General features: G+C 38.1%; 1 protein-coding gene across 1 annotated transcript; it reads right to left on the reverse strand.

Annotated features, from left to right (window-relative positions):
- Positions 1-18996: 18996 nt before the first annotated feature.
- Positions 18997-20338, reverse strand: LOC149820721 (Tetratricopeptide repeat (TPR)-like superfamily protein). The gene is made up of 2 exons (XM_089981849.1): positions 20199-20338; positions 18997-20107 (listed from the first exon to the last, which is right to left on the reverse strand). The coding sequence occupies exons 1-2, from the start codon at positions 20336-20338 to the stop codon at positions 18997-18999; spliced, it is 1251 nt and encodes a 416-aa protein (XP_089837975.1).
- Positions 20339-20717: the final 379 nt, after the last annotated feature.

Raw genomic sequence — 20717 nt, forward strand, 5'->3', positions numbered from 1 at the left:
ATCGTTTCGATGACCAGCAGAGGAGACGGGCCATTTGCGAGTCCCCCACCTCCTCGTGTTCTCCCTTTCTGTGAGCTTCTGCTGGACTCCACGATCTAGCGAGAGAGGCTGCAACCCCCTCCGCCCCCTATGCATGTGGGCCGGCATCCCCATCGTTGATATCACGCTCCTCCCTCCCTCCCTCCCTCTCTTTATCTCTGCCGGCATCCCCATCCCGTCAACGTCACCAGCCTCTCCACCGGTGACATCAACCCCTTCCATTTCGGTCATTTTTTTCTTGTTTTGTTTATATCTGATGCATATTAAGGCCAAGTGTATATTATTCTGCTTTGCAGTTCATCATCATTATCTTCTTCTTCTTCAGTTTCAAATCTGTTTGCTTTAGGGTGACAGGGGCTACAATCGAGTATTTTTAGGCTGAAACCATGGATTTGTTGTATTAGCCCTTTGAGTTTGTTTGGCTTTGTTCCTTTTTTCGGTCATTTAGCTATATATTTTTCAAATTTTTGGGTGCATCACCAAATCTGTTGCTTCTATCTTTATTTTGGATAATTTTCAAATTTTTTACCTTAGTCTCTATTCTAGTAATACTCAACTGCATAACCATGAATTTGTTTGCTTTATGGTACGTGTTAATTATATACCCAGTTGTATGTCTTTTTTTTTTTAGATCTGATGCATATTAGGGTGAACATTTGTGAGTTTGGGTTTTTTTTAAGAATTAATTGTGTTTAATTTGATTGTCGATCTAATGTTTAAGTTGCCATTCACATCATTGTTGTTGAAATGTTTTCAGGTTGCTAGTATGCTGGGCTCCATCTTTGTTTTTCCTTTTAGTTCTTATGGATCTGTTAACCCTTTGGGTGTTTGTCCCTGTTCCTTTTGTTTGGTCATTTAGCTATATTTTTCAAAATTTTGGGTGCATAACCAAATATGTTGCTTCTTTCTTTATTTTGTATAAAATTCAAAAGCTTTTCCTTGGTCTCTATTCTAGTAATGATAGATTATTTAAAGCAATCTATTATTCTGCTGGCCGTGGGACTAAGACATAGAGCTGAGATGTTTTTTCCTGTAGTAATGTTTTTTGCTATTATTCTGCTGTTGTTATTTTAGTATATATTTGTTTTTTCAATATACAGATAAGCAGTGTCCTAGTTCTTGGTAGGGCACTTTAGATGTGTGCTTGATGTAAATATGGACAAAAAGCAAGACTATTTTTCTTAAGGTTTTGGTAGAGTCTTTAGGTGGGAAAGTAGCGGATGTGGTCAACTCATACGTATTGGAAGGATAATTTTTTAGTTTAACCATGTAACTAACAAGTGTAGACTCTGCACTAGCTATTACAATCTTTTTCATGCTTATCTTAAATGATGATGAAGATAACAGACATGGCCTGCATTTTTTTTATAGAGAGATCAGGATGATTGTTAGTATTTTCTGTCCACTCTATAGGAGTTTTGGAATTCTATACAACAACAACAACTATGCCTTCATCCCAAAACAGATGTAGAAGAAGCTGGGCATATTTTTGTGGACTCCTGCAACTGAACTGTTTCTCTATTTTTTACCTGGGCATATTTTGCTGATGTAGAAGAAGCTGGTGCATGTCCAAGGTAGTAGAGTTTTAACAATTACAAGTAAGCACTGTCCTTTTCACCAAAGAACGTGAAAAAACATGTATGTGTTTCTTCTTTATGAAAAGTCCGTTTGATTAAGTTCTAGCACTAATATAAGATTTCCATATGTGAACGAGATGATGTACTATTGTGAATTGTATGCTATGGAGAATCTTCTATGTACTGTATGTATAAAAATGAAGCATGAGTGTTATATTTCTGCATTATATTTGTAGATATGGATGTTTTTTTTTTATTTGAGGTTTTCCATTCTTCAATGGATGGATTTTTTTTTCGTTTATTCTCTCAATGTATGTGTTATATCTGTTACTTGAATCTTACGAATTTGTTTGTAGATTATATTTCTTGTGTTTAATTTGATTACTCAGCTGATGTATAAATTGATCTCGGGAGGGCAATAGAAAACTAATAATAAGGGTTGCCTTTGAATGCATTAGTTCCCTTCTTTCCTACATTTAATGCTTTGAATGTTTATATTGATATATTTAAATTTGTGGTGTAGCTTGATTTTGGGAATTGGCCAACAAATCTCTTAATACAGGCACAGTGACTTATTATAAAATTATAAATGCAATTTTTCTGTTGGTTAATAGTTGCATAATTTTTTGCATTTTTATGCAGCATTGATGGAGAATAGCAAGAGTATTTATTGAGGTATGGTAAAAGATGACAAACCAAATGCAGGATGATAATGAAGATTGTGTAACGTATGGTTGCTACAATTATGTAATGTTTTTTTATTATAATAAAAGATCTTTTGACATTATAATATTTTTTCATTTAAATATTTTTAACAAATATTGTAGGGTACTGAAAAATTTTGTGGTTTCTTTGAGTGGTGCTACAAGGTTCCAAATCGATGCTTAAGAAGAACATTGATTTTCTTCTATATTTTGACTTTGCAAGTGTAGTAGTCATGCATAATATTGACTCTCAAGCTGAATTTGCAATTTGTTTGCTTGGATGATCAGTGTTCTCTTACTTGAGGTTGGTGTTAGAGATAGTTAGGGACATGGATGATTACGATTTTCTCTCTCATATTATTTCCTGCGATGTAGGTGGGTCCCAGGAGGAAAACCCATAAGTTACTTTGTTTTGTTTTTGCTACCATGGGGCCGAATGGGGGAAGAATAATCATGTAGCTTACTTTTGTCTTCTCTCATCAACATACCATTGGGGTGCGTTTGATTACCTCGGTTTTGAAATCCTTAGTTTGTAAAAAAGAGTTGGATCAAGGCATTTAAAAAAATGAGTTTTTTTTTATTATCCTTAGATATCTGAGGTAATCAAACACACCCTTATGGTTTCCTTCATCGAAAAATGAGTTTTTCTGAAGAAAACCTATAAGTTAAGGAAATGAGTCTAATCCCCACGTCTCATTATGGCTTGTTGTTTATTATGCGACCCCAAAACATAATACGGTGATAAAAAAAGTCTTTATTCTCAAAAACAACTATTTGGACAGATTGGAAGCGAAGTATTCGATTTAAGAGGCATATGCAAGGCACACATTGATTTCAACCCTAAGATTCACACCGTTTGAAATCATGAATCCATGCATTATTTTTAAGACATAATCTACGAAAGTTGCGCTTGAATGTGTGGCTGCACAACTCTATACACATGTTTTTTAAGACAGCGAGACTAGAAGCTCATTTGTTGACACCATCTGGAGAGCCTGGAGACCATTTGCATATACAAGAAACGGTTGGTACAGGGTTGTCTTACACATGCATTAGCAAGGTCACCATCCATCTTAGACCGAAGGGGTTTGGCGTAGTGGGATGGGGCCATAGTGACAAATATCGTGAGATTTATGAAAATCTCACAATAATATCTTGAGAAATTGCTTGAAAGTTTAAAATGGCAATTTCTTGCGAGATTTTTAAAATATCGTGAGATTTATGAAAAAACATAAATACTGCGATTTAAATATCTCGCATATGGCTAGTCTCCTCTACCGGTCATCTGAATGAAGGAGGACATGGGCGGACGTCTTGGGTGTCACTAGTTTCTTCATCATCCAGCGGAGTGGGTGCTTATAGTGGTTTCAAACCACGTCATCGGATCGAGGGTGCTCACATAGGGAGGTAGGTAGAGTGGGTGCTCACAGAGAGAGAGAGAGAGAGAGAGAGAGAGAGAGAGAGAGAGGAATGGGCAAATTGGGGGGTGGTAGGCATCGACCTTAGGCAAGCATATAGAATAGAGGGAGGGTCCTCCAGCGTTGAGGGGGTTTCAGAGCTCCGGCATGGAGCGGCTCCGAGAGGGTTGGAGAGGGCGGAGGGGACAAAAATGAAGAAAAGGGTAAAGGTGAGGTCAAAATGAGTTTTAATACTTCTTTTTGCGGCTGTTATCTCATTTGGATCCAACAGCCACAAAATGTGACTTGAGTAAGCACCTACCAATTAAGCAGCTACCTCCCTCCCTCTCTCTCTTGTGTGTGTGTATATATATATATATGATGTGTGCTTTTTTGAAAGCAGATCAGGTTCATATTGAACATGAGCGTTTTTGCTCATGCCAACATCGTGGCCGTCCGTTTGCATTTTGGATGAAAGCAACGTGATTTTGTTGACTTTTGAGCTTTTTAAAATGCAAATAGGATGGCCACGAGGTCAGCATGAGCAAAAACGCTTATGTTCAGCATGACCTGATCTGCTTCCTGTTTTTTTGGGGTTTTACAACTTTTAGGGTGGTCTTAGACTAAAAGTTCAAAACATGAAAATAAGTAAACCAATGCCTCTTGCACGTTCAATGCCAAAGGCCTCTCACATTCCAGGGCTCTAGTGTGTATATATATATATATATATATATATATATATATATATATATATATATAGAGAGAGAGAGAGAGAGAGAGAGAGAGAGAGAGATCAAACACACAAAGTGTATGATGATACATCCGATGTGGCGTGCCGTCAGTGGCACACTTTTTCAGCTTTTTATGACTTCTAGCAGTGGTCCTGGACCACTGCTAGAAGTCCAAAAAAAGTGAGACGAACACCTAGGGATGGCAGTGGACCGGGGGACAATGAGCCCCGCCCCGCCTCGCCCCATTTGGACTGGGAATGAAGGGCATGAAATGGGGATGAAGGCGGGGATGAAGGTTAAAATCTATCCCTGTGCGGGGATGGACTTACGCTTTCCCCCGCCTTGCCCCACCCCACCCTGTCCCCAATCCTTCAATGGATGACTATAGACTAAGGGAAAACGGGGCCCCGCCCCCGTTTGGACTGTGGATGGAGGACTTGAAACGGGGATGGAGGTGGCATGGAGGTAAAAATCCATCTCCGTGCAGGGATGGAGGTTCGGATTTTGAAACGGGGCGGGGTGGAGACCTTGTCCCCCGCTCCCGCTCCTGTCCACTGCCATCCCTAAGGACACCTCTGCCAATCCGAAGTTACATGCGTATATGTGTGCTCACATCTTGGCATTTCTTTTGTAAGAGTGGTTTTCATTTAGAGAAATGCTGAGATGGGTGGCAGTCAGCAGCGTCAGCGGCACTGCTACGGTGCTATGGGAGCACCTCACTCTCACGTACTAGAAATCATAGCCGTAGGCTGTATCATGATAATTAAACCTTATGAATATAGTCAACATAGTTAATTTCATAGGAATCATGATTTGGATCATGTTTTTTGGGCATAAAATAGGATTTTTAAGTTTTGAAATTTTGATACATTGTGAGCCATTGGTTTTTAAAGGTCTTAAAAAACCTACATATATACTATAATCACACGATCCAAAACTTTTTTTACTAAATAATGGTTACAGATCATATCTATAATATCATTTTTTTCATCCAAAATTCTTGATCCAAGTGTCAATTTCTAATAGATCGATCATGTTGAACACATCCATGGGATCAGAATTTTGAAAAAAAAACACCGAAAACCATTAACATGTTTTATTTAGCACTGACCCATTTTGTAGGTTTTCATTTTTTTTTTCTTTCTTGTTTTCCCATGTCCATAGACTCCCCACAGACCGTGTTGACAAACTAATATATTGGTAACTTATAGTTTACCATTTATATCACATATTGGCTATATACAGCCTAGATATTATTACTTTATGGGCAATCAAGTTCCTACTAAGACATGTAAAAAAACAGAAAATGACCCAAATTACCATACTAATATCTAAAATTTTGGATGCCAGACTATGTTTGACATTTTTTCTTTCACAAGTATAGTATGACCTTTGCATATCATGCAAATGTCCTCCAAATGTGTCAAACACCTTTAACTAAACACTCCTGGCACCTTTGCATATTCTTAGGTGAATGTTCATAAAATGTGTGAACTTCTTTTAACTAAACACCCTTCAACGTACTGACTTTGGTGAATATGGTATGACTTTCCCATATCATTATTATGAATGTCTCCAAAATGCATGAACTCATTGGGTCAACTCATTAACTTGGCCCGGATCACCCATTTATTGGGTTAAAAACCTTAAAAAACTCATTTTGAATAAAACTTGATCGAGTCATGTGACGTTTTGGTCGAGTTTTAGCATGACTCTACCAAGTTTGCCCATGACTCAATCGAGTCATATATATATATATATATATATATATATATATATATATATTATAGTATATATAAAAATATAGTTATACATATATTAATAAAATTATACATTCAGCATATTATAAAATATATTATATAATACATATTACATATAATATATTAGTAACATACTATAAAATATACCTAATATATATATTATATAAAATATATAGTTAACATGACCAGACCGAGTTACGAATCACTCAAAAATGAGTCGAGTAACAGGGTTTTAAAATTATGCCTTTAACTAAACACTATTGATGTTCGGCGTTTACAAATATGGTACATCCTTCACATATCATTGGAAGAGTGTTTAGTAAAAAGAAGTTTGCACATTTTTGGGACATTTATATTAAAAATATGTGAAGATAATATGTCATGAGTGTTTAGTTAAAGTCGATTCATACATTTTGGTAACAATGACATTCGTGAAGGTTGTACATCGAGAGTGTTTAGTTAAAGGAGGTTCACACATTTTAGGAACATTGGCATAATGATATGAGAATGATGAACCATTTTTGCGAAGGTCGTATGTCAAGAGTATTTAGTTAAAAAAAATCATACATTTTGAAGACATTTGCATAATGATAAATCGAACACAAATGATAAAGGAAGTATGACCTACTGCAAACACAAATTAGATGCACCAGCATCGCGGTAGTGTATGTTAAAAAGACCTTTAGTGACAGTAAAAGTCTAAGGCAAAAAACAGGATTTAATTAGCATGATTGCAACCGTTGCTAAATCTTTTATTTATTGTGGACGGACATGAGATCAGTGACGCTTGTGGTGGGACCATTTAGTAAATCCATGACAGCTTGCGTGTTTTTGTTGACACATAAGCAGAAGTCTCAACCAACCAAATGTCGGTTTGGCCAAGGATTTCCCTAGCCCTTGCTTGTGATCGAGGTGCACGAGGCACGTAGGAAAAGAGGTCCAGCTTGTTGGGTAGGCTTGAACCACGCGCTATGATAAAACACAAGGCAAGAATGAAGGTTCGGCTAGGTCGAGGTTAGGGTATAAGCACAAAAAGTTCAGGCCTTCAAACCCTACTTACAAGCCTCGTATGGGCATGCAGACTCTTAATACAAGTCTGCGAAATATACCAAAAAATCAACCCAAACACACACGGGGAATCTGAGGATCCTTTGTAAATCCATTGTTTTGTCCACCCTGTTCTAGCCGAACCTCGGACCAGTTGGGTCTAAAAAAAAAAAAAATAGTAAAAATTGTAGGTTGTTCATTTTGGATACCTTATAATATCCTATCCATGCATCGAAATCAAATGCTCCAAGAAGTGATTCCTATGAAAATAGACATATAAATCACATCTGTACGGTCAAAATTTTAAAAAAAAGCACAAAAAATTCAATAGCATATTTCATTTAGCACCGTTCCCATTTTGTAGGTTTTCATTTCCCAAGATTTACGTATTTAGTTACTTGGTCTCTACCTAATATTCAACCAAGCCACAAGGCCCAACCCGAACCAAAATTTGACTATTACATATCATTAGGACCATTTACATGCCTACCAAATTCTCACTACTACATATCATTTGGATTATGATCATTTACATCACTAAAGGCTATCAGAGGAAAGGCAAAACTTAAAGATTGAACCCCACATCTCGTGTCTCAAATACGAATCCAAATCTTTTTTGGATTATCCACCTTTTTCGCTTTCAAGTTTGAGGTTCCATAGTCCCGTGGAGTGCATTCCACCAATCAAATAACCCCTCTTGGTGTTCATGCTAGATTCATGAGAGCAAAGAACAGGGCTGTCAATGGGTCAGGTTAGGGATGGGTCAGGATTGACTCGGACCCGCCATATAACTAATAACCAGGTTTGTGTTTTGTTGGTTCACAAAAATAGAATCCCAAACCTGGATTTGCATAAATTTTGAAATTTATTTTTATTTAAAAAATATATAAAATACTATAATCGGGTTGGGTGCCCATAAAAATCATGACCCAAACTTCGCCCGCATATTGCTTAGGTCGAGTTTGGATCGACTCAAATATTATTGGTGTCGGTACTTTCCATGCCCATGGCCGGGAATTTGGGTTCAGGCCGGTTGGGTACATGATACAAACTGGACCCGTTAACTGCTAGCAAAGGGGAATGTTGATTCAGATTGAATCGGCCCAACAGCGATTCTAAAAGGGACGATTCAATTCAGGTTTTTAATATTTTTAAGGTGAAAAGTTGAGCTCGACTTTATTCGAATCGTTTTTTTTGTTATGAAGAAACCGATTCACATGGTGAACCGACTTTAACAACATTGGTGTGGTGTCTAATCCCTGCTGTCTAAATTTTTCAAAAAAACAAAAAAGTCAACTTTTTACTCAACTAATAAAAGTGTAATTGGTAGTTTGGATCTTTATTTTTTGTAAAAACTAATTTTTAGTAGCAATATCTTGATTATAAAAATACAAGAAAGTTAACAAGTTTTTTACGAGCTCTCTCTCTCTTTCATCCACAGATTTGTTTTTTTTTAAAGGCAAGCTGGGATACCCTACCCAGTGTTGTGAGAGGCCTACGCCTCAGTACCTGAAGCGTACGCCTCAGAGGCGAGGCGCACGCTCAAGGTACTGAGGCGTTGCTGTGATGCGCCCCTCATCAACCTCCGACAAGTTGTGACCACCGACCACCGGAGTTGCTGTGCTGCAGCTGCTGCTCAGCCTTCTCCGACCACCGGACGACCGGCATATCCCTCGCTTCTGTACCAGCTGGGCGGGTGGTCCTTCTCTTACTGCCTCCCTTCCCACCGCTTCACTTCCATTCCAGTTGTGAGAGGCGTACGCCTCAGAGGCGAAGCGCAGGCTCAACGCCTCGCTTCGCCTCATCACATTTAACAACCTTGACCCTACCACTACCAGTTATACAATTATACCATTGGGTTTTGAACCTGCAACGTCCCAACACAAGGCGACGTACAAGAGCTATTCCTACCAAACAAGTGGAGCCCCCGTTGATTTTCCTTACACATAATTAGGGAGAACTACATGATCACTTTATCATGAAATAGGTGAATATCAACTTTTCATTATTTTAATTCAAATTAAAATAAATATTATATATATCAAATATTTATCTTAAATATTTACTTAGAAAGCCTTTTATAAACCATATCCTACTACGACTCTCTCTCAACCTCCTTCCTTTCCTTCTCTCTACTGCCTGAATAAAACGTCTCTCTCTCTCTCTCTCTCTCTCTCTCTCTTCCGTACGCAACTAGGGAGAGCTGAATCAACAATTTATCTAAAAAAGAGGTATTTTACTTGCAAAGCCTTCTGTACACCGTATCCTACTAGGACTCTCTCGCTCTCAACCTCCTCCCCTTCCTTCTCTACCACCTTAATACAACGTTTCTTCTCTCTCTCCTCCTCCCCTTCCTTCTCTCTACCACCTTAATAAAACGTTTCTTCTCTCTTCACAGACTCCTCTCCTCCCAACCGCCCCCCTCCATATACACACAGCAAACGTTCCTCCCTTTTTGGTTGTGTTCTTGAAGAGGTTCCCCACATGGAGAATAGGCACCCCAATGAGACAAGAATAGGGTTCGGGTTCTACCCTAGTGACCAAGAGTTGTTGGGGTACCACCTCACACAAAGACTTCTTGCTCCTGATGCAGATTCATACGAATTCAAGGACTTGATTGCCAGCATAGACCTCTACTCTTACGAGCCATGGAACCTTCCAGGTTCTCTCTCTCTCTCTCTCTCTAAAAGATTAATTCGTATGTTACATCCTGTATTTTTATTATATAGACATGAATCTTTCCATTGAAACTTTTTCTTGGAAAAAGCTGCTTTGATAAGTCACCGTCTGTTGCCAATGTTTGAATTCGAAGAAATAATGGTTCAAGATTTATGTTAACAATAATAACTGCGATATAACGATAACAATATTTTTCTGAGAGGATGATATAATTGTACTTTTAATATATAGACATAATCTTTTTCACAGAAACTTTTTTCTTGGAAAAAGATGCTTTGATCAAGTCACTGTGTTGCTGATGTTTCGACCTCATGAATAAATGTTTCAAGATTCATGTTAATAATAACAATAATAATAACTATGATATAATGATAATAATTTTTTTTCTCTAAGAGACGTCGCTATGATATAAATGGCTCAAGGTTCATGTTAATAGTCGACTATGATATAATAGTAACTATGATATAGCGATGATAATGGCGAGAGAAATGATATTATCATTGTTGTTGCTGTTGGTGGTACCATTGTTATTGTTGATATTTAAATCATGGTGCTACAAATCTTTGAATTGCACTAATATATAGAGAAAATAAGGTCTGTAACCCTTCTTGTTCTTGTTCTTGTTCCTGTTCTGCTGTATCCGTTGATAAATATACTGAATTAATGCCTCTTTCTCTTGAGTCTTGACACACACACATGCACAAGGGTCTCTTGGTTCATTGTTACTAAAGGATTTTACTGTTGATCATGATGACTACAGGGAAGGCTGCATATGGAGAGTGTGTGCGGTACTTCTTCACACCAATAGATAGGAAGTACCCCAATGGGAAACGGCCGAGTAGAACTGCTGGGAACGGCTACTGGAAAGCCACTGGTGTTGATAAGCCCATCTTTGACGACAAAATGTGCCACATTGGAGTGAGGAAAGCACTTGTTTATTATCAAGGAAAGGCTCCTAAAGGCATAAAGACCGACTGGATAATGCATGAATACCGTTTGCCTGATTCCAAACACACCAACAACGAAAACAAGAAAACCACACCTGGCAAGGATGATAAAAATATGAGGGTACTCTCTCTCTCTCTCTCTCTCTCTCTCTCTATATATATATATATATATATATATATATATATATATATATATGTGTGTGTGTGTGTGTGTGTGTGAAATGAGTATATATATGTGTGTGAGAGAGAGAGAGAGATGAGGACCGTCCAATCAAAGAAAGGTTCAAAACTGGGGATGATTGACGGCATTCCTTTTTTAAAGCTAAAGTATTTTACTGATCAAATTTTATATATTAGATTTTTATCATTCATTTAGTAAGAAACATGTTTTGGATTATAAAGTTTTGTTATTCAGATGCATTTTTTAAAGTGCTAAAAATCAACGGCCCACAATACTTTGAATTATAAAGTTTTATAGGGATTGTGAATCATCAAATTTTCACATTTCAAAAAACATGGTTAGATGTCATAAAGTCTGTGTAAAGCATATTTTTTACTAAATAAATTGTAAGAAACCAATATATACTGTCCAATGGATGAAACACTTTGGACAATGCGAGCTGCTTGACCATCCAACTCAAAAAAACCATTTTTTCATAAAAAACATGATCTAAGGGTCGATTCTCACTAAATCAACCATGATAGCACAAAAAACCGTGCATTAAGCACGTGATCACCCATCAGGTCTTGGGCCCACACACCGGTCCTGAAGATGGAGGGTGATCAGGTGCTCAATGCACAAATATTTGTGCAATCATATTGCACCTGATATTTTCGGGTCTTAACCCAAGAACTATTCCATCTCCCTTGTCCATTGAGCCCACTTTAAACAATCCTCCTTTTTGCCAAATTACTGACTTAATCATAAAAAGCTAGTTTAACGCAATATATAAATAGAGACATGCACCATTCCTGTGGGCTTGCACGCATGAAAGAACATTGATCCCATCATTTGAAATAAGATGGGTTTCATTATATATACATTCAATCCTAACCATCCAGCAGAACCATTTAGCCGTTGATTATGATTGAATGCGTGATGAAACCCATTTTATTTCTCTAAAGATAGGGTGTTCTGCATGAAATACGTTGACCAACATTCATCTTAAGCCAGGATCAAGTCTTCTATGAAAATTGTAGTCGCTTACTTGTTTATGGATAAGGCTTATTTCAAAATTGTCTATTATCTTAGGACTGTTTATATTAATGCACCTTATATAAGCACAGAGTTTGTGTGTTTGTGTGTGTGATAATTTATATGGGTCCTGCTTATATTAACATACAAGTAAATTTTTTTGCAGTTGGATGATTGTGTTCTATGCAAAGTCTATAACAAAACTGCTAAGAAAGAATATGAAGCTAAAACTGGGATTTTGAACAATGTCAAGAGGGGCTCGAGAAAAGGGAAAGAGGTTGCCAATATTGTGAATGAAGAAGAAGCCAAAGTGTCACCCAAGTGTGATGACCATGTTGTCCCAGAGCCTTGCATGGAAGGGGTTGATCCCAGTTGCTCTCCTAACTGCTATGGCCAACTTTCTCCTCTTGATGATGAAGATTATGATTTGAGGTATCAATATCCCCAAAGCCAGAATGTGAGAATGAATGGAACAACCATGGAGGCAAATTCTTCAATGTTTGAAGACCCATCTGCACCAATCATTCAACAATATCCACTTACTTCAAACACCCAGCCAATGGAGACGGCCAATCCTTTTATGCATCTTTATCTTTGGGGCTGTTTACCAACGAATGGTCCAACTGCATTCAATCGTTAACCAAGTGGATCCATGATGGTGGACATAGATGCACCAAGTTGTCAGCTCAGTAGTTCCACAATGCAAGACTGATCATTTGCAGAATGCCGTCATTACCACAGTTCAACCATGGTGGACCCTTAGGCACCAGATCTGAGGATGAGCAGTCAACCGACCTGCACCAAACAATGGGATGGGTGATGTTACAATATTTTCAAAGGTGATGATTAGCTACAATTGTGATATGTGGATAGGATTGGCGGCTTGGAACCAGTTTTCTATCTTATTTTGTGTTGTGGTTCTGCTTGTTATAACTTATTGACTTTATAAATATTTTTGAGTGTTTTGAAATCCCTTTTAATGTTTCTCATAATCTTTTCTTGCCTTAAATGATTTGTAGATATAACTGCTAAATTAGCTGATCTGGTGGATTGGCACCAAAGTCTAAATCAGGGTCGAATTCATTTAACCCACACCCAAAAGAAAGATTTCTGCTGCCTATTACTCGTATTTCAAAAAAAAATAGTCTTAAATTTTTGAGTTTTAAATTTATTTAACTAAATGGGTTTTGATCAAACCGGGCGATAAGTGGTATAGCTTCAAGCATGACAAAAACTGTGGAGGCCGTTGAGTTTTTTCTTGGTTGGTATAGTATTCGATCTTCACATCTGATCATTCTTTAGTTCCAGTTTAGGTTAGGGATCTTTATTTCATTGGTGTTTCACATTTGAAAAATGGTGCTTATGAGTTATGTGAAAAGAAGATGAGTAAATGCAGTATGCTAGATAATAAGTTTGTAAACAAATTTTGCCTACAAAGTTTTACGCGGCCAGGATGGTGATCATAGGATTGGTAGGCTAAGATCAACTTGGCCAAGGTCTTTGATCCTAAATGTGGTTTCTCAATGTAATAAAAAAACAAACAAAAACTTAAAGTGTTCGCTAGCATAGACCTCTACTCTTACGAGCCATGGAACCTTCCAAGTTATCTCTCTCTCTCTCTAAAAGATTAATTTGTGTCTTTTATTACATAGACATGAATCCTTTCCATTGAAACTTTTTTTTGGAAAAAGATGATTTGATCAAGTCACCGTGTGTTGCCAATGTTTGAATTCCATGAAATAATGGTTTAAGATGTTAGATAAATTGTGTGGGCCTATATATGTTTAATCACACATTATATGTTGTCTAAGGTTAAGGCCCATATAAAGTGATCACATACGGTTGGGCCATATGATATCTTATATGGTATGGTTTTATTATGTGCAGAGACCTCATGTTGTCTAAGGTTATGTTTTTTTATATTTTCAATGATTTAGCACGAACAAATTTAACGATCAAATAAAGTTTTTCAGTAAATTTGAAATCCAACAATTGGTATCAGAGTGACTTGTTCTTGTTAAATCATTGAAATATTTTGTTTCGCTATTATACTTTTCGTTGCGTTCAACGATCTTTTGCGGTCGATTTTTTGGTGCGAACACCGTTGGGTGCCTGCACGATTCTCAAAGAAAGGAGAAGGACCGGATCCCCTTTCCCTATGTTTTCTTTTTCGACAGATGACGGAGCATGGGTGGAGGAGGGTCGATTGACCCTCCTCATGCCGTTTGGAAGTGCTAGGATGAGAGAGACAGTCGTTGGGCCCTTCCCCTTCAGCATCATTGGACAATACATGAGGGAAGGTCGTTCGGCCCTTCCCTTTGAATAGTCGAAACTGACAGACGAGAAGGATCTGACCCTCCCATTTCTTTTACGTTTACCGGACCAAGGGGAGAGCCAATCGGTTTTAGTCAGCCGAATCGAACCCAGGGGGTCATTTTCAGACCATCGGATGGGAGGGATCCGGTTCCACTTTTCATCTCTTTCAAATTGCTTGTCGGACGTTTCAGGTTCACCGACATTCGAGGCTGATTTAGGCCATTGCCGGATACACTAGGTTTGACGGCCACCCAGGGTCATTTTCGACTGTCATTGGGTGTTTCGTGTGCTGGCGCCAATCGATATTTGGTTTGGTCGGTGGCAGTCAACCACGTATTGGAAAAAAAATTAAAAGAAAAAAGCATTAAACATATTAAAGCTTGCCCAAAAATGCCCCAGCAAAATGGAATGATAGAGCGTAAACATTGCTCTATTACTGAACTGAGATTAACTATGATTTTTTATAGTAATATTTCCACACATTTTTTGGTGGAAGCTTTCTCCACGGCTGTGTGGCTGATTAATAGACTTAGATCATTTGAGTTGCTAACAAAAAAACAATCAGATTTTTCGTGCCTTAGATCATTTGGCTACAGATGTTTTCCATATATTAGAGACTACAACAAAAATATGCTTGAACCATGATCTTTAACATGTGTATTTCTGGGATATATTGAATTCTATAAGGGGTATAGATGCCTTTATCCTCCTACTGGTTGTGTTTTTATATCCTGACATGTGTTTGATGAACACGTTTTTCTATACAAAGCTCTTGGTAAACTATTTGCTTTTATAACTGGCAATAAAAAACTAGTACGTTTCATTGATTCAAATCATTATCATCAAATTGATAATTTTATGCAAAAAAGTTGCATTAATGATGACTGCCAAACTAGTATTCTTCAAGATAATACTTTCAGCTTTCCTACTGAGAGTCAAAATGATCATCAAAACCTTGATAACCATGAGAATCATGGAAATCCGATTTATCTTGAACTTTATGCTCATCATGAAGAAAGTGTTATTCAACTTGAGATCTCAGATGTTGCTAGGACTGATGTTCAGAACATCCATCATATGGTCACATGATCAAAAGAAGAAATAATCAAACTAAAACCAAAATATTTTTTAGCCCTAACTGTACTACTCGAACAAAAAACAATTAATGAGGCATTGAAGAGTTCTGACTGACGTCAAGCTATGGAGAAAGAATTGCTAGCATTAGAACAGAATAATGCATGGGTTCTAGTTCCTCATACACTTAATATGAATGTGATAAGGATCATATGGGTTTTTAAGACAAAAATTAAAAGTGATGAGAGCGTAGAACATCTTAAAGCTCGCTTGGTGGCTAAAGGGTTCTGTCAAATACTTGGAGTTGATTTTGCAGAAACCTTCTCCCCTATCATAAAACCTTCATCTATTAAAATTGTTCTACCCGTTGTTCTTGCCTACAGTTGGGATATCAGACAGTTAGATGTTAAAAATGCTTTTTTACATGGGTTCCTGAATCAAGATGTCTATATTGATCAACCACCTGGGTATAAAGATAAAAATAAACCTGACTTTGTGTGTAAATTAAATAGAGCCTTGACAGGTTTGGTACATTTTTATTCTCTATGAGATTTTATTCTAATGTTGTTAACTCATCTCTATTTATTTATCAAAGTCATCATGGGATAATGCTTCTTTTGTTTTATGTTAACGATATAATTCTCACAGGAAATAATCTTACCATGATAAATGATTTTGTTACCAAAGTTAGCAATGAGTTTGCTATGAAAGATTTGGGCTATCTTCACTACTTTTTGGAAATAGAGGTTCATCACTTCGCTCAAGGTCTATTTCTGAATAAAAAATAGTATGCTTATGCTCTATTGGATCATGCTCCGATGCTAGGTGCCAAGACGATCTCCACTCCTATGGCTTCTAACCTTTGCCCTACTAAAGAAAGTGAAAAATTATTCTATGATTGTACTATGTATAGAAGTCTGGTCGAAGAATTACAATATTTGACATTTACTAGATCAGACATCTCATATAATATAAGTTATGTTAGTCAATTCATACAAAATCCCACTGAGTTTTACTTTCAAATGGTAAAAAGAATTTTACGCTCTATTCATGGAACTATTGAGTATGAACCCCGTTTATTGGCTAATACTCCAATTCAATTATATGCCTTTTCTTATACGGATTGGGCTGGTTGTCCTCTTACCATAAGATCCACCATAGGCTTTTCCACCTTCTTTGCCACCAATTACATATCCTGGAGTGCTAAGAAACAACAGACAGTGGTTCGTTCAAGTACTGAAGCCGAATAAAAAGCAATGGAATCGACAACAACAGAACTTACATGGTTGTCATTTATTCTTCGAGACATTGGGATATATTTATCTGAACCACCTATTCTATTTTGTGATAATCTTTCAGCTCTTCAAGTGACTATCAAACCAACATTTCATTCTCGCATGAAGCATGTTCAAATTGACTTTCACTTTGTTTGAGAAAAGGTGGCTCGTGGCAGTCTTATCACTAAGTTTGTTTCTTTGTCACAACAAGTAGTCGATATCTTAACCAAAACACTTCTTCGGATTGATTTTGATCGACTTTGAAGCAAACTCGGGTTGTGTATTCACCCCAACTCGAGTTTGAGGGAGAGTGATAAAGATAAGAGGCATAACCAAATAATGAAGAGTCTTGATCAAGATAAGAAGCATAACCGAATGAAGAGTCTTCATCACGATACTCTTGATCAAGATAAGAGGCAACAGCGAATGAAGAGCCTTGATCAAGATAAGAGGTATAACCGAATGCATGATAATCAGCGGCTAAAATAAATGGAGGTTCATGATAAGGTTGATAACCAAATGAAGCATCTTGATAATAATCGGCTAAGGCAAATGGAGGATCGCCTAAGGCAAAGAGAAGTTCACAACAATGTTCAATACGTAAATTATAAAGAAAGAGAGAGTCTGGATATGCTTGAAATATCTAATTGTAAAAATTATTTAAAAACTCTTAATAATGAAACCTACTCAAGTCGTGGAGTTGACTAGAGAGTTTGTGCCGTGGACGTAGGTGATCCCAACACCGAACCGTGTAATATCCAGTGTAGTAAGTTGTTATTTCGATAAGTTCTTTTTTTTCAGCTGAGTAACTTGAAAGGCATTCAAACAGATTATTGGATCTACTCTAAGCAGTTTAAGACACTATTTTTTTTTTATTGATCAAGTGCAACATGATTGCACAAATATTTGTGCATTAAGCACCTGATTTAATGCACAATTTTTCTTCCATCATATTGCACCTATCCACTCTCTTAGAAATACAGGTCATTTTTTATGCAGCCGTGTTAGCATGTAGTTTCAGTACTGCTGACCATCCATCTCAACATTTCACAAGATAGACACTGCACCCATATCAAAAAATGCCAAGATGGATGGCTGTCAGGCAGGTCGCTGCATGGCCCACTGCATATAACGTGAAATCTTTCGAGATATCTAGTACGAATAGGTGCATAAAAAATACTAGGGTTTTACGTGTTCATAACCGTCCATAGAATTGAAGCATCGGCCAATTAAGTGACACCTCACATTTTATTTTATGCAATTTGTGTGCTTCACAAATTCCATGTCCAAATATCATACACCACAAAGTTTTATTGGCACTACCTTCATGATGAGCCATGCATGACAAACATGAAAGCTAGAATTTTTTTTTTTTTTTGGGAAAGGCAAGATGGGGTTAGGCAGACCCCACAAGTTATTATTCAACGTAGCACTGGGGTTTGAACCTGCAACGTCCCACCACAAGGAGACGTGCACTAACAGCTCCTACCAACCACTCGGAGCCCCCGTAAGATAAGTGTTCTACCTTTTAAGAGAGGAGGAGGATATGCCCAGAACACTGGATCTGCTTCGGAACCCGATAGTGGCTGTTCATGTTTGCCTCATTTATCTTTTTTTTTTTTTGCGGAATAGTTTGTCTCATTTATCTCAAAAACTCGAGTTGGCTCGTGCAAAAAATTGTGTTGTGTTATCAATGTGAGAACAATGGGATTCAACCAGTTAAACATTCTTCTTGGATATGAGGCTGCCTTCTAAATAAAAAAGATTGCTACTTGTGCTACTCATTTGGATAGCTAATGAGTGCAAAACTTTACAAATGACATCCATTTTGGGATGTGAAGATTCACCTGCCACAAAAACGACTACATTGTTTTTCACCTCAATCCAACTACACCCAGGTGATTTTCTCACCCCTTGCCTAACCATTTCCTTCCTCACCCTCTGAGCATCTTTCCATTGCCCGACACCACAGTACAGGTTAGATAGCAACACATAACCAACCTCCTTGTGTGGCTCCATGGCTAACAATTCCCCTGCTACTCTTCTTGCGAGCTCGACATCGCCATGCAACACACATGAGCCAAGTAACGCCCCACTGGTGCCAACTTCTGTGCTGCACATATAACCCTCGACCACTGAACTTGCCTCTTTCAAAAATCCGGCCCAACCTATCATGTCAACCATGCATGCTATGTGATCAGCCTCAGGTGTGATCCCATAGACATCGATCATAGACTCAAAGTAGTGTCTCCCTTACTCAATGAGCCCTCTATAACTACAAGCCATCAACAGGCCAATGAAAGTGACCTTATCTGGCCTCATTTTGGAGTCTACCATTGCCTCATACAGTTTCAAGACTTCCTCAACCTGCCCATGCTGCCCAATCCCAAAGATCATTGCATTCCAAGAAACTTCATCCTTATCTTTGATAGCACTTTCAAGCAAGCCCCAACATTTAGCATACATATTGATCAAACCATTAGCAACATAAACAAATGAAGAGAAACCCATCAGAATAATGCAAGCATGAACCATCTTACCGTGTCCCAGTAATGCTAAGTTGGCACATGCATGAAGCACAGCTCCAAATGTAAAATCATCCGGCAGAAGTTGACTCGCTCTCATATTCACAAAGAGGTCTAGTGAGAGTTCACTATGACCGTTCCTGGTGCATCCTGCAATCATGGTAGTCCAGGAAACATTGTTTTTCTCAGGTGCCAGCTGAAACAAAGTAAAAGCCTCATCCCCATAGGAGTGTCTCATGTAGGCGTCGATCATGACATTCCATGAGACCTGCGTACGATGCCTCAGCGATTCGAAGAGCTTTGTGGCCTTCTTCTTGCAATCAAACTTAGCATAGAAGCTAAGAATTGAGTTGATTACTTCGACTATCGTGTCCAAACCACATTTCACAATACAGGCATGGATCATACAGCCATAACAAGCATGCTCCGCATCAGAACATAAACTCATGAGACTCAAAAATGTCGGCAATTCAGGTGTTCCACCCATCCTCTTCATTTCCTTAAACAAACTAAAACATGAATTAACATCCCCACGATGAGCATAACCAGCAATCATAATGTTCCAGGCAACTTCTATTCTTTGTGGCATTCTATCGAACACTCTGTGGGCATCCTCCAACAAGCCCGATTGGACATAAGACATAAGCAGAGAACACAAGGATACATAATTGAGCTCCTTCATCTGACGAAAGATAGCCAAGGAGCTCGATGGGTCCAATGATTTTCCATCAATATCTATAAGTGAATTACAAACAGGCAAAGATGAGAGCAATCCCAAAGAAACGATCAATCCATGCAATTTTCTTCCATAATTGAGCTCACCCACATTCACGCATGCGCTAATGGCAGCAGTAAAAGAGTAGGGATCACATCATAACCCCCCCAATCTCATGTCCATGAACAAAGACAGAGCTTCTTTGGAATACCTACTTTGTGAATATTCCTATAACATGGCGTTCCAAGCGACTAAGTCCCTCTGTGTCAAACAACTGACGGGCATGGTAGACCTTCCCAGACCGCGCTAGGCCGACGATCCTAGAGGTGCAAAAGTACAAATTTGGTTTGGGCATTTCGTCGAACACTTTCGAGGGAATCATGGTTTACCGACCCTTTTGGACTTTCACACTGCATAATCAGTTCTTATCCTTGAGCATGCAGGACACGTTGGGAAAAACTTGGGCATGAAGGATATGTTGGGAAAAAAATGACAATTCACCGAAAAACTAAAAGGACCGCCAAACATGCTTGTGCTAAATCGTTGAAAGCAAAACATAAAGTGAATCTTAATGCGGAAGCGTACCTCAATCCATTGGTGCTCCGTTAGATCTTTGACAAGTATGATGTATACGTGGCCATTGTCTTTATCTAAACCTTACGAGAAAGGGACTGATTTCTCTTGATGATGATAGAGGGTTTGAATTGTGAAGCATAACCTAATTGTATTCATCT

The sequence above is a fragment of the Nuphar pumila genome, chromosome 12 (assembly GCF_984573655.1).
Source record: "Nuphar pumila chromosome 12, dmNupPumi1.hap1.1, whole genome shotgun sequence".
Lineage (NCBI taxonomy): Eukaryota > Viridiplantae > Streptophyta > Magnoliopsida > Nymphaeales > Nymphaeaceae > Nuphar > Nuphar pumila.